At 39.5% G+C, this 14332-nt stretch overlaps 1 protein-coding gene across 1 annotated transcript in view; it reads left to right on the top strand.

Moving 5' to 3' along the window:
- The first annotated feature begins 2082 nt into the window (after window positions 1-2082).
- Window positions 2083-14332, top strand: part of LOC122700487 (hepatitis A virus cellular receptor 1-like) — a 47671-nt gene continuing 35421 nt past the window's right edge. Inside the window, exons 1-3 of the mRNA XM_043913398.1 lie at window positions 2083-2090; window positions 11467-11521; window positions 13789-14121. Of these exons, the coding sequence (XP_043769333.1) occupies window positions 11479-11521; window positions 13789-14121 (376 nt within the window). The 5' untranslated portion in view covers window positions 2083-2090; window positions 11467-11478. The remainder of the gene's footprint in view (window positions 2091-11466; window positions 11522-13788; window positions 14122-14332) is intronic.

Below are 14332 nucleotides of genomic sequence, written 5' to 3'. Positions count from 1 at the left end.
AGTACATCATTAGTGGAAAACAGTATGGAGGTTTATAAGAAAACTAAAAATGGGACTATGGTATGACCCAGCAATTCCACTCCTGGTTATATGTCCCCCCCCCAAAAAGCAATAATTCAAAAAGATATATCACCCCAATATTCATAGCAGCCTTGTTTACAGTTGCCAAGATATGAAAGCAACCTAATTGTCCATAAACATGAATGGATAAAGAAGTTACAGTGTGTATATATACCCACACAATGTTGCCATTTGCAACAGCTTGGGTGGGTTTGGAGGGTATTATGCTTAGTGAAACAAGTCAGAGAAAGACAAATACTGTATTACTGAAATAACTTACATGTGGAATCTAAAAGATAAACAGACTAGTCAATATAATTGAAGAGGAAACAGACTCTCAAATATAGAGAACAAACTAGTGATTACCAGTGGGAGAGGAATGGGGGAGAGGAAATGACGGTAGGGGGTTAAAAGGTATTAACCACTAGGTATGAAATAAGCTACAAGGATATATTGTACAACAGCCAATACTTTGTAATAGCTGTAAATGGAGCATAACCTTTAAAAATTGTGAATCACTACGTCATACACCTGTAACTTATATAATATTGTACATCCACTCTACCTCAATTAAAAAATAAAAGCAGCATCAGTACAGTCGCTCAGTCATGTCCAACTCTTTGCAACCCCATGAATCACAGCACGCCAGGCCTCCCTGTCCAGAGAGCAAATTCTATTCCAGCTCACTAAAATCTCCTGGTAATCTATTTAGTGACTGGATCAAATCCAGCAAAAAGATTGGCAGACTAGAGAAGTTTAACTTCTAAAGATACTTCCCAACATTCTCTGGAAAGGTGTGGGAAAGAGATAAGGACTAACTAGAATTCCATCTTTATCCATAAGGAGAAAAAAGACAGAATCATTGACAGACCACCAGAGAAGCTGGAAAGCTACCTCCTAACTCACCTGTAAGTACAACCCTCTGAAAAGTACTGTACTTCTCTTCAGCTCAGCAAAGGGGTGTATTGACTGAGTCACACAGCTTTTGTTTGTTTTTTTGGTCCCTCTGCATGGCTTGTGGGATTTCCCAATCACAGATCGAATCCAAGTACATCGATGGATGTACTTACATCCACCTGTAAGTACAATCCTGTCTTACGCTGAAGAGAAAACTGGAACTTTGCTGCTTGAACTTTCTCAGTAAAATATGGAATCTTCATACAATGATGAATGAACCAATAGAAATTGGGTAGTTCATATAAAATGGATTTGTATCTCTTGAGAGAGGAATCCTCATTTAAATAGAATCATGGACTTACACATTGGAATTGTTCAAGCTTTTCCTGGGCAACATCAGTGAGGGAAAGAGAGAGGAAAAGAAACCTGAGCAGAAGTGTGTGGTACCTTTGGAGGAAGGAATACTCATTGAGGCTCACTTGAAAGCTGTGTGGGAAATTCCATGAGGGTTCAGTGGCAGGACTCAGAGCTTTCACTGCGGGGGTGTGGATTGGCTCTGTGATTGGGAAACTAAAATCCCAGGAGGCAGGCAAGGGGAACAAACAAAGAAACAGAAGCTGTGTGAGTTAGAGTCAATACATCCCTTTGCTGAGTCTCTCCTTATCTGTTCAGTTCAGTCACTCAGTCCTGTCTGACTCTTTGCGACCTTGTGAATCGCAGCACGCCAGGCCTCCATGTCTATCACCAACTCCCGGAGTTTATTCAAACTCACGTCCATCAGTCAGTGATGCCATCCAGCCATCTCATCCTCTGACGTCCCCTTTTCCTCCTGCCCCAGTCCCTGTAGCATCAGGGTGTTTTCTAATGAGTTAACTCTTCTCATCAGGTGCCAAAGTATTGGAGTTTCAACTTCAACATCAGTCCTTTCAATGAACACCCAGGACGGATCTCCTTTAGGATGGACTGGTTGGATATCCTTGCACTCCAAGGGACTCTCAAAAGTCTTCTCCAACACCACAGTTTAAAAGCATCAATTCTTCGGTGCTCAGCTTTCTTCACCGTCCAACGCTCACATCCATACATTAGCACTGGAAAAAACCATACCCTTGACTAGATGGACCTTTGTTGACAAGGTAATGTCTCTGCTTTTTAATATGCTATCTAGGTTGGTCATAACTTTCCTTTCAAGGAGTAAGTGTCTTTTAATTTCACAGCTGCAATCACCATCTACAGTGATTTTGGAGCCCCCAAAATAAAGTCAGCCACTGTTTCCACTGTCTCCCCATCTATTTCCCATGAAGTGATGGGACCAGATGCCACGATCTTCGTTTTCTGAATGTTGAGCTTTAAGCCAACTTTTTCACTCTCCTCTTTTGCTTTCATCAAGAGGCTTTTTAGTTCCTCTTCACTTTCTGCCATAGTGGTGGTGTCATCTGCATATCTGAGGTTATTGATATTTCTCCTAGCAATCTTGATTCCAGCTTGTGCTTCTTCCAGCCCAGCGTTTCTCATGATGTACTCTGCATATAAGTTAAATAAGCAGGGTGACATTATACAGCCTTGACATACTCCTTTTCCTATTTGGAACCAGTCTGTTGTTCCATAACCATGTCCAGTTCTAACTGTTGCTTCCTGATCTGCATACAGGTTTCTCAAGAGGCAGGTCAGTTGGTCTCGTATTCCCATCTCTTTCAGAATTTTCCACAGTTTATTGTGATCCACACAGTCAAAGACCCTGGCATAGTCAATAAAGCAGAAATAGATGTTTTTCTGGAATTCTCTTACTTTTTCAATGATCCAGTGGATGTTGGCAATTTGATCTCTGGTTTCTCAGCCTTTTCCAAAACCAGGTTGAACATCTGAAAGTCCACAGTTCACATATTGCTAAAGCTTGGCTTGGAGAATTTTGAGCATTACTTTTCTAGCCTGTGAGATGAGTTCAATTGTGCGGTAGTTTGAGTATTCTTTGGGATTGCCTTATCCGTTAGATGGGTGTTACATAAAATCAAGGAAATGGGAATAGGGGAATGTGTATCTCTGTGAATAATTTTGTTCATCAATGTCTGTGGTTTGTAAAGTTAAAATATTTGTAAAATGTAAAGGAGAAGTCTAATATTTGCTTCAGACTTTTGCAGGTTTGATAGTATTCTTGTATGTGTTAGAAACTTGATCTTGCAAAGATTAGCAAGGACAAGTTTTGGCTTGGAGTTTTTTTAGGATTGGGATAGAAGGAAGGGTGTGGCTAGCTTGGGAAGTCTTTTTTGGGCAGCTTTTAGAGTTTCAACTTTGGTTAGGAAACCCCTGAATGCTCTAAGATGGGGAAGATAAATGATGGGATTATTTAAATACTGAAGTGCGGGGAGCGGCCTGAACCAAAAGGCTGGCTCTGGGAGCTACCTTGATCCTCAAGGGTCTGTTTGCAGACATAGCTCTCTGCTCCGCCACCCCTCTCTGGAATTTATTATCCAAGTTAAATCTTAACAGAACATTAGCAAGCCTTGAATGCACACATGAAGCAGATGGATAAGCCTTTCAGGACCACCCTTAAGATAAACGGGATGCCCTTCTCATCCCTTGACGTTATCAGAGAGTTCTGGTGATTGTTATCTCAAAGTGATGTTTATGGAAAAATATTTTCTCTTCTTAAGATTCTCTTCTTGGTTTAGTATAAATGTAACCTTGAGAAATAAAGAATCATCGCTGACTGCAGCGATCCTCTCTACCCCATCTGTTCTGTGTCTTTATTTCTTAGCCTAAAGGAACGCGTCGTGTTGCTCGCTGAAATCTTCCGGCTGGCCCGGCACTGGAGAAGATTTAAAAAATAGCTATCCTCTGATGTGGGTTCTTCCTCATAGTTGGCAATTGCAGATAGCTGGAGAGTATTGGCCTCCTGGGCTGGTCTTGCTTTCATGACCTCTTGCTTTCCAGAGGCACCTTAGCACTTCCAAATGGTCATGTTTGAGTCCCTTATCCATTTGCTCTTGAAGATGTGCTATCCCCAGTCATGTCAAAGTAGAATCCCCTAGTTGGACAGTGAATTCTGTCCCTCTATTGCTCCATGCATTTTTTCCTTGCCCAAATCAATTCTTCCACTCATTCATCTCCAGATCATACAAGCATGCTGTTATTTTTATCATCTTTCTCTTAACCCTACTTCCAAACTCCCCCTTCCTTTTATTTTTTGTCACAAAATTCCTTGAAAGAGTTCCCTGGCTTCAATTTTTAGTTCTCTTTTGATTTTCCCTTTCCTTGTAAGCGCTTTTCCTGAGATGTACCATAGATTGTGAAAGTGAACAGTCATTCAGCTATTCTATGTGTGTGATGGTGCCTCTTCCACCTCCACCTTTTGCACAAGGCCCCAGGCCCTAGTCTCTAAGCCAAGGACATTCCCTGAGCATCAACTCTGGTTCATGGCTTTAAAATCCAATATCTATGCTGATGTCTCTCAAATAAGTATTTTCAGCCCAGATCGTCTCTCCTGAACAGTTTTCACTTGGGTGTCTGAGAAATCTCAAACACAACATGTCTGAAGTCCACAATATTTCCTCCCAAACTGTTACACACAGCTACCCCATCTCATTTGGTGGCACCTCCAGGCTTTCCAGTTACTCAGGCCACATCGCTTGGAGTCATTTTTAGGCTGTTACTCCACACTCTGCAGGAAGCCCTGCTGGTCCTGTGTTGAAACAACCAGGGCCTGAGCTGCTCTCCCTCCTCTCCTCTGTTAAAGACATATAATCATACGTCTTGGTTTTATGGAAGGGTTGATTTTTAGCAAGTAGTTCAGGGCACAGCATGTGTGAGGGCCCAGCAACAGGAGGGAGCTTCTGTTCAAGTAGGTCTAGGAAGCTATAAGACTTGGGCCTCCTCCAACCAAGGCCTTCTTCAGACTGAAGCACCCCCAGACAGAAATATTGCAGTAGCTTCCAGATAGGTCCTCACGCTTCTCACCATAGTGGCCGCTGCATTCCTTCTCAAAGGTGAGTCTGATCCTTTCATTCTCTGTGCCTGCACTGGGGCTTCATTTCCTGTGGCGTAAGCAGCTGGAAATTCATGTTTGCTGCCTGAGCCTTATCCCTCAACTGGTCATGTATCTTCAAGGGGTCACAAAGTTGATTCTAGAGTAGCAACTGTTGAATAGCTCAAATTGAAAAACTCCATTGTGCTGTTTGGGAGCCTTGAGGACATAGTGGGGGCTCCCGTGGTAGACAGCTTGTCAGAAAATTCAGTCTTATGGGATTGTACACTTACTGCACATCACAGAGCCTTGTCCACATTAATTAGTGAATGTAGACCTCATTTTGCAGAGAAACTAAAGATTCAGGACTATTAATAAATACATTTGGTGCCATATTGCAACATTTTCTCTAAGAAAGCACACGTATTTTAGAAATTATGTTGTTTAGTCACTAAGTCTAGGCCAACTCTTTGTGACCCCGTGACATCAGGACACCATGCTTCCCTGTCCTTCACTATCTCCCAGAGTTTGCTAAAATTCATGTCCATTGAGTTGGTAATGCTATCTAACCATCTCATCCTCTGCTGCCTTCTTCTCCTTTTGTCTTCAATCTTTCCCAGCATCAGGATCTTTCCAGTGAGTCAGCTCTTTGCATCAGGTGGTCAAAGTATTGGATATTCAGCTTCAGCATCAGTCCTTCAATGAATATTCAGGGTTGATTTCCTTTAGGTTTGACTGGTTTGTACTTCCTGCAGTCCAGGGGACTCTCCAGAGTCTTTTCCAGCACCACCATGTGAAAGCATCAGTTCTTCAGTGTTCAGCCTTCTTTATGGTCCAACTCTCACATGACTACTGGTAAAACCTCAGCTTTCACTATATGGACCTTTGACAGCAAAGGGATGTCTCTGCTTTTTGATACACTGTCTAGACTGGTCATAGCTTTTCTTCCAAAGAGCAAGTGTCTTTTAATTTCATGGCTGCAGTCACCATCCACAATGATTTTGGTACTCATAAAGAAAATCTGTCACTGCTTCTACTTTGCCCCCTTCTATTTGCCATAAAGTGAGGGGACTGGATGCCAGGATCTTCAGTTCAGTCTCTCAGTTCTGCCCGACTCTTTGCAACCCAATGGACTGTAGTATACCAGACTTCCCTGTCCATCACCAACTCCCAAAGCTTGCTCAAACACATGTCCATCGAGTCTGTGAAGCCATCCAACCATCTCATCCTCTGTTGTTCCCTTCTCCTCCAGTCCTCAATCTTTCCCAGCATCAGAGCCATTTCTAACGAGTCAGTTCTTCACATCAGGTGGTGAAAGTATTGGAGCTTCAGCTTCAGCATGAGTCCTTCGATTGAATATTCAGGACTGATTTCCTTTAGGATTGACTGGTTGGATCTCCTTGGAGTTCAAAGGACTCTCGAAGGTCTTCTCCAACACTAAAAGCATCAATTCTTTGGTGGTCAGCTTTCTTTATGGTCCAACTCTCACATCTATACATGACTACTGGAAAAACCATAGTTTCGACTAGATGGACCTTTTTTGGCAAAGTAATGTCTCTGTTTTTTAATATGCTGTCTAGGTTGGTTATAGCTTTTCTTTTGAGGATCAAGTGTCTTGTAATTTCATGGCTGCAGTCACCATCTGCAGTGATTTTGGAGCCTAAGAAAATAAAGTTTGTCACTGTTTCCATTGTTTCCCCAACTATTTGCCATCAAGTGATTGGACCAGATGCCATGATCTTCATTTTTCGAACACTGAGTTTTAAGCTGGCTTTTTCACTCTCCTCTTTCACTTTCATCAAGAGGCTCTTCAGTTTCTCTTTGCTTTCTGCCATGAGGGTGATGTCATCTGCATATCTGAGGTTATTGATATTTCTCCTGGCAATCTTGATTCCAGCTTGTGCTTTATCAAGCCCATCATTTCACGTGATGTACTCTGCATGTAAGTTAAATAAGCAGGGTGACAATATACAGCCTTGATGTACTCCTTTCCCAATTTTGAACGATCTTAGTTTTTTCATGTTGAGTTTTTATAAATAGTTTTTCAGGTTTGCCAATCTATGGGATGCTAAAGTAATGGACAGTATGTAATTTCTTGCTTCTCAGTTTTCACTAGAAATTAAGGTTTTTGAAAGTGGATAATTCAGGACTTCTCTGGTGGTTCAGTGTTTAAGACTCTGCTTTCAATGCAGGGGCCTGGGTTTGATCCCAGGTCAGGGAACTAGACCCCATGTGGCCCAACTTAGGAGCTTGCATGCTGCAACTAAAGATCCTGCATGCCCCAATGAAGACCCAGTGCAGTCAGATAAATAAATATTTTTAAAAATTTGATAATTCTAACTAATTAGACTATAAAGTTAATATGGAAAACATCTTTGTATGCAAGTAAGAAGATATATAAAATAAAAATGCATTTTATTAAGAAAAAAGAAAATAATTTTGTTCTAATGCTAGTTATTTCTAAATAAGAAAGGAGAGACAGATTATTATAAGTATAGAAAAGTGTAGGTTTGAGAGGAAAAGAGAAACTTTAGAAAGGATTTTATGTTTGGGCAGAACTAAGGTTAGAGTTAATTTAATTGGGCAAATGAATTTCAGTATTAAAGGTAAAGTGATACAAAACCTGAATTTGGTTTCTCTCTATTAAGAGGGGAGAGTTTTCTTAAGAATATTGATCTGCTTTTTGTAACAGATTGTTAATTTTCTTTGTATTTTAAGTAATGTTTTTTTATAACTTTCTGTATTTGCCTTTGAAATATTTTATTTTTTCTTGGTTAAGTGAATAAGTGTTGTTTCACAGTGATCTCTGATGCCATCTGATGAAGTGCTTCTTTAAAGCCTTTTGATATTTTTGGCAAACTTGCCAGAGATCAAATTGTACTTGAAGTTCATTTGACCTTTAGCTTACTTTGAGATTTTCCAGAAGGTCCTGAAATACCTAAGGGAATTGTTTTCTCTCTTTATTAAAGATTAAAATATTAAACTAACTAGGCTTATATGGTATGTTAAATTGCATGGGAAGCATTTCAAATGGATGGTGATAAACATCCTTAGGCTATATTGTCCAGGGAAATGTTTTATATTCTAGAAATTATTGGAATTCCTAAGAATCTGGTATGTCATAGTAAAATGTTATTAGTCTTAATTCTGATTATTATCTTAAAATGTTCTGTCACAGGAGTAAAATAGTTTGTCAATTGCATCACAATCGGATCTTTAACCATGTCTTTAAAAGTCTTTGTTGTTCACAGACAGTTATTGTTTGATCCTCATGCCTTTGCATCATTTTCATTGATTTTTGTTTCATTTCATTTTGCTTCATTTTCAAGAAAATTCACAGAAAGGATGTTTTACAAGAGCAGGCTTTTAAAAGCTTTATAAAACTGTTAACAAAAATCAAGAATTAGTTACGTAGGACTGAGTGAACTGAAGAACATGGTTATAGATTTTATGGTTTTTCTGGTCTGAAATATTACTGCTTTTTAATCTGTTTTCCAGATATAAGGAAACCTTTCCCCTTAAACTAATTATGATTTACAGCAATTTGGTTAGTGATATCTTTGAAAGCAAAATTGAAACATTTTTACCTGATCCCTCCAAAATTGTAAACCCTTAGGTTGCTAGCAGACTTATCAAGTAAATAAGAAAGTCCACCTCCGGAGAGTTGTAGGAATCTGAAGACACTCTGGAACACTGAGAAGAGAGAAATTAATCCAGATTTATAGGTATCACAGGTGGAATCTAATGGCATGTCTTTGGGATGACTTTTCTTGCCTTGAGAAAGAAGCTTTTAAAAAATTCAATCTGAGATTCTTCAAAAAAGTTTCACCTAAACCAATTTTAAAAAGGATTGTATGATCAATTATACTTTTATAAGTAATCAGGCCAAGTTTACTGAAAGCAAACTTATTTTTGCAAACAAATAACTCTTAATTTGCCTATATTTGATACATGTCAGCATAATTTTAGAGAGAAAAATTACATATATGGATATTAAATTCTAGTATTGTTAATTTAGGTCTGTATTTACTGCCCAAGACTCACTTCTGAGATACCCCTGTGGTTAGATTACATTATTATAAAGTTTAATTGAATTATTAAAAGGACACTCTTCGTTTGTTTCTGAAACTTATCACTATAATTTATCTTTGGATGCATATCAGATGCCCCATGAGCTATAACAAGAAAATTTCGTATTTTGGAAAGGCATCATTTAAAGGACTGTCTCCAACCTCGATCAAAGGACACTTGTCAGATATTCTTGACTAACTCGTGCACAGAACAAAAGAAAGAAATTGGACTCGTGCACAGAACAAGCGAAATACAAATCCAAAAGTATTTTCCACTTACAGAGTTCTTGCCCTTGAGCCTTTAGACTCACCTTAAAGCAAAGTTGAAACAGAGGAGAAACTACACTCACACCACGACAAAGAGAAGGCAACATCAGAATTGGACAGCTATCCCTAGATTTCTGATCTGACCTGTATGATTAGTTACAGTGTTTTCAGCATAATAGTTACATTAGATAATAATGTCATATTATATAATTATAGAAATATGGATATAATTATATATTATAATTATTCTTGATAATTTCTTGTACCTTTTCATAAATGCATGTTTTTTTTATCATGGTGTAAGTCTTACAGAATTTAAAAATTAATCCAATTGTTAGGCTTATGATCAGTTATCTAATCTAGTACTTCTTGGTTACCTTGGTGGATTTCTCCTCTCCACAGGTCTAACTGGATGACCCTTAGGAAATTGATTCCAGAAGAAAGCTATAGTTCTGTTTGAGCAACTATTGATATTACTAGATAAGACTCCCTCACTTGGCCAATCAGTGGTGCTTTCTCTGACCATGGCTATAATATGAATTTTCTTTTAACGTTACTCAAGCTGAATAATAACAAACTAAATTTCAGTCAGCAAATATAACTTCCTTATTATTAGGAGGAACCCTCCTTCAGTTACAGGGTGGATTTAAATGACTCCCACCAGATTATTTAAATCATTTAAGCTTAAAAGCTGCCTTACATTGGGAATAGTTAAACTAAGGATAATCAACCTAATAACACTAGGGAATTAGGCTGGATGCCTTGTGAACAATACAAGTATTTCATTACCTTTAAGATAGTGATTTGTACAGGACAGATTGAGTCAGATGAGCTGGTAATATACTGGATCACACCTAATTGAAACTCTTGGCCTGAATATTTACTTATGACCCTATTAATGCTACTAGGTATGTTATTTGCATTTGCCTATTTTACAAGATTGTGATTTCTTGCATTACTAAATGTGTGACTAAGCCTCTGATAAAAATGATGACTAGGCAACTTGGATATATACATTTGTTTAAGAGCTACACATGTGTATATTTATTTATGAACTCAAGATTGTTATAGTGTAGCTCTATATACAGGAAGAAGCAACACGGGATTCTGCTTGGACTGAAACAGATTTGAAAGACATGTGGTCCAAAGACTTTTGTCTACTCTTAGCAGTGCCTAGTCCAGTAATACCATACTGAAGATCATCAGAATACTGGCCTGACTGAGAAAAGGTATTCTCTGCACTATGGGATAGAGTGGCCATGAGCTGCTTCCTAAATAATGGTTGAATTTATGACCATGAGGGGGCACTGGCAGCTAAGGAGTGTCTCTAGCCATCTGGTTCTGTAAGAATTAAGTCACTAGCCCCTGTAGTCACTGATACTCCATATATCCTGAAAGGAATTCAGTGCAGTGATCCAAAATGAAGTCCTCTGTGCTCTGGGAAAACTGGTAAAACAAGCCTTCAGATAGTTAGATGTTTGCAGGAGAAACTTTTATGAATCCAAGTTTCATCTTCCTGTACTTAGAAAAATGCTAAAGGCATTGAGGTATTTGTTTCTTGTACCTAGTGGCAACCTTCTACTGAGATGCTTGGTTGTTCTCCTCCACAATCACATATAAGCTTATCTCTCCACCCCTCTTGGGCGTGGTTCCTCAGAGCTATCTGAGAGGCAGTCTCCTGAGCCATAAGTGAAACTCACAACTCTGAGTTCTTAGCTCAGTGGACATTTGATGGTTTGACTAAGGCTGGGGACTAGCCATTGTGACCGCAAAGGAAGAAGTACCCTCCTCTCGCCAGAAAGCCAGGTGACTCATCTTCAAGGCTAAGGATAAGTGTAGCTTTGCCATGGGAAGTCTGGGCTGGCTCTGGTGCCCCCGCTGAGCCTTCCTCTCCTTTCCTTTGTGTTTGCTCCCTTGTCTCCTCTGTCAGCACCTAGAGTCAGCATGGGCTCTGAGTGCAGGAGAGGAGCTGTGTGAGTAGGGATGTTTCAGAGGACAGCTGTGCCTGTCTGTTGGAAGGGGCAGAGCTCTTCAGCCACCTGGAGCAGACAGAGAGCGGAAGCATTTGCAAGTGTGGTCTTGCTTCCAGCAGGCGGGCTTATGGGATTCACCCTGTAAGGGTGAAAGGAGAAGCTGCCATCTGAGAATTAAGACTTGTTCTGATCCCATCTGATTGAGGGCCACACCAAGCAGTCTGCTTTCTCTTTCCTTCAGGCCAATAGCATCATGCATCCTTGGGTAGCCATCCTGGGCCTCCTACTCCTGCCAGGTAAGTGAGTAAGTGGATTGTGCTCTGGAAGCCCAAGGATGTAGGGGGAGGCGAAAGGGGTATGTCGGTTTGGTGTAGGGGGTGTGTGGGTGTGGTGGAGGAAGGTAGATGTTAACACCTAGGGCTTTGTCAAAGGTAATGGGATCCACTAGTGAGCAAAGAACCAAGCTGAAAACTTAAGCCAAAGAAATTGCTTAATGCTAAGAATTTAAAAATCTATGGGTAAGTGAATAAGGCATGCTGCAGTACAGTACAGCTTATGTTGCCATTTGTGTTTAAATTAAAAAAAAGAGTAGGTAGATGGTTGTGTATGCATGAACTACTCAAGTATATGTAAGAAAGCGTAACTGTGGACGAGGGTGGGAAGACGAAATGGGGATGGGTGGGAAGTCATTTATTGTACTGTTTTGTACTTTTTGATTTTTTTAACCAAGTGTAATTGTTTCTTTTAAAAAGAAAATGTTTGAACTTCCCTGGATTTCCAGTGGTTAAAACTTTGTGTTTCCAATGCAGGAAGCACGAGTTCTATCCCTGCTGGGGGAACTAAGATCCCACACACGGTGCCATGTGGCCAAATATTTTTTTTTAATCAATAAAGAAAAAAATATAATATTTAATAAACAAAGTTGTTTAATTTATCTCATATTTTAACATTCTATGAAATAGGGGAAATTTTTAGGAGTAAACGTATCCTAAATTTAAAAAAAATCTCTAGAGGTAGGATATGAGGAAAAGTATATTTTTATTTTTATTTTTTTTTCAGTGGGTTTTGTCATACATTGATATGAATCAGCCATAGAGTTACACGTATTCCCCATCCCGATCCCCCCTCCCACCTCCCTCTCCACCCGATTCCTCTGGGTCTTCCCAGTGCACCAGGCCCGAGTACTTGTCTCATGCATCCCACCTGGGCTGGTGTATTCTGTAACAAACTAATCAGCATAAATTACCTTTATAATTCAAAAATGATATTAAGCAAAATTAAACATAATCAGAATTCTGGTAATAAAAAGTAGACTTATTTTATATAACAATGAGTGTTTTATTCCCAGATCAGTTCCCAGACTTACAGCCCAGTTCTAACTATGACTGGTTGTTGAATATCAGATTTCTTTTAAGGACCACTCAGACTTCATTTGGCAATACAGTGTTTTAAACCACTACTGCAGGAGAGAGTTTTCCTGCCTGTTTGTGTTTAAGAGGTAAAGTTTACTATTTGAATGAATATTGTCCAATTTTTGGTTTCCCCTGGCTAACTGGACAGTGCTCCATTGCAGGACAGTCATCAACTCATGAGACGGGATCCCTGCTTGAATGTTTTTTAATTGATCCTAAATCCCATGCTGGGCTTCCCAGGTGGCTCAGTGGTAAAGAATCCACCTACCAATGCAGGAGATATGGGCTTGATCCCAGAGTTGGGAAGATCCCCTGGAGAAGGAAATGGCAACCCACTCCAGTATTCTTGCCTGGGAAATTCCATGAACAGAGCAGTCTGGCGGGCTACAGTCCATGGGGTGGCAAAGAGTCCAATACAACTTAGCAACTAAACAAAACCAACAAAGCCCATTATAAGCCTCATTTCCTTCTGAGAGTATTATAAACCCTTTTTCTCTAAAAACTGATTTCTAAAGAATTTACTCGGCTTCTGCCTTCTAGCCAATGATGCTGTAAGTAGAATATTCGCTGTTTTTTCTTTAACTTAGAGAAGATTTGTGAGGTGAAGATTTTTGCATAGCCATTTAAAAAATTGCAATGAAATTGAAAATCAAAATTTTAGACGCAATACAGTTTTTAAATCAGATTTCAACTGAGACAGTGATTGAATCTAGGGGAGAGGAAATACCACCTGTATGTATTAACATTTAGTAAGCAGATACCTGTCAAACACAGGATGAAATGCACACACACTGATGCTTTACTGGAGTGTCGTTTGTTTCAAACCTTTTGGAGAGGAATTGGAATCATATTCACCAAAAGACTGAACATATTTCTGCCCTTTATCCTATACTTTCTCTCATAAATCTGTCCTATTAGGAAGTAATCCTGAATACAGAAAAATGTTTATATGATGCTTCATCCTCAGATATATCTGGTTAATATTAACACTGCTAAAGAATATGTTTACAAGAAAAATGCATATGTTAAATTCAAAAACTCAAGATATGGTTAGATAATTTCAAACCACATAAGCTATATAAAGAACAAACTGAAAATAAAATTAAAGTTAAAATTTTGAGATGCATGCTCTGGTGTCTCTTTATTTGCAGATGGTGTAACCTCTTACCACCGAGTGACTGGAGTGGCGGGTCAGTCTGTCACTCTACCCTGCTACTATAATGGTGAAGTCACAAGCATGTGCTGGGGCCGAGGGGCATGTGCTTGGTTTGATTGCGGAACTAACATCATCTGGACTGATGGCTACAGAGTCACCTATCGGAGGGATGGACGTTACCAGCTAAATGGAAATATTGGTGGAAGAGATGTGTCTTTGACCATAAACAATGCTTCCCTGTCTGACAGTGGCTTGTATTGTTGCCGAATTGAGGTGAGAGGGTGGTTCAATGACATAAAAACCACCCTAGAGTTGAGGGTAAATCCAGGTGAGCTTATCTTCCTACTTCTTTGATCACTTCCTGTGGGTTCCCAGAGATAAGAGTTTTCTGTCTGATATTAACTTTCTTTCCCTTTAGTAGGGAAAGAAAAGTTGCCTATGATCTTGTTTTCTAATAACTCTTCAACTGAATATCTTGTATTTGTGTAGGGTGAGATGTTAAGACTAACCTTGATTCAAGACCATAGGCTAGAGGATCT

This window comes from Cervus elaphus, chromosome 9, assembly GCF_910594005.1.
Source record: "Cervus elaphus chromosome 9, mCerEla1.1, whole genome shotgun sequence".
NCBI lineage: Eukaryota > Metazoa > Chordata > Mammalia > Artiodactyla > Cervidae > Cervus > Cervus elaphus.
Note: the sequence above shows the minus strand (reverse complement) of the source record. Positions and strands in the feature narration are given on the sequence as shown.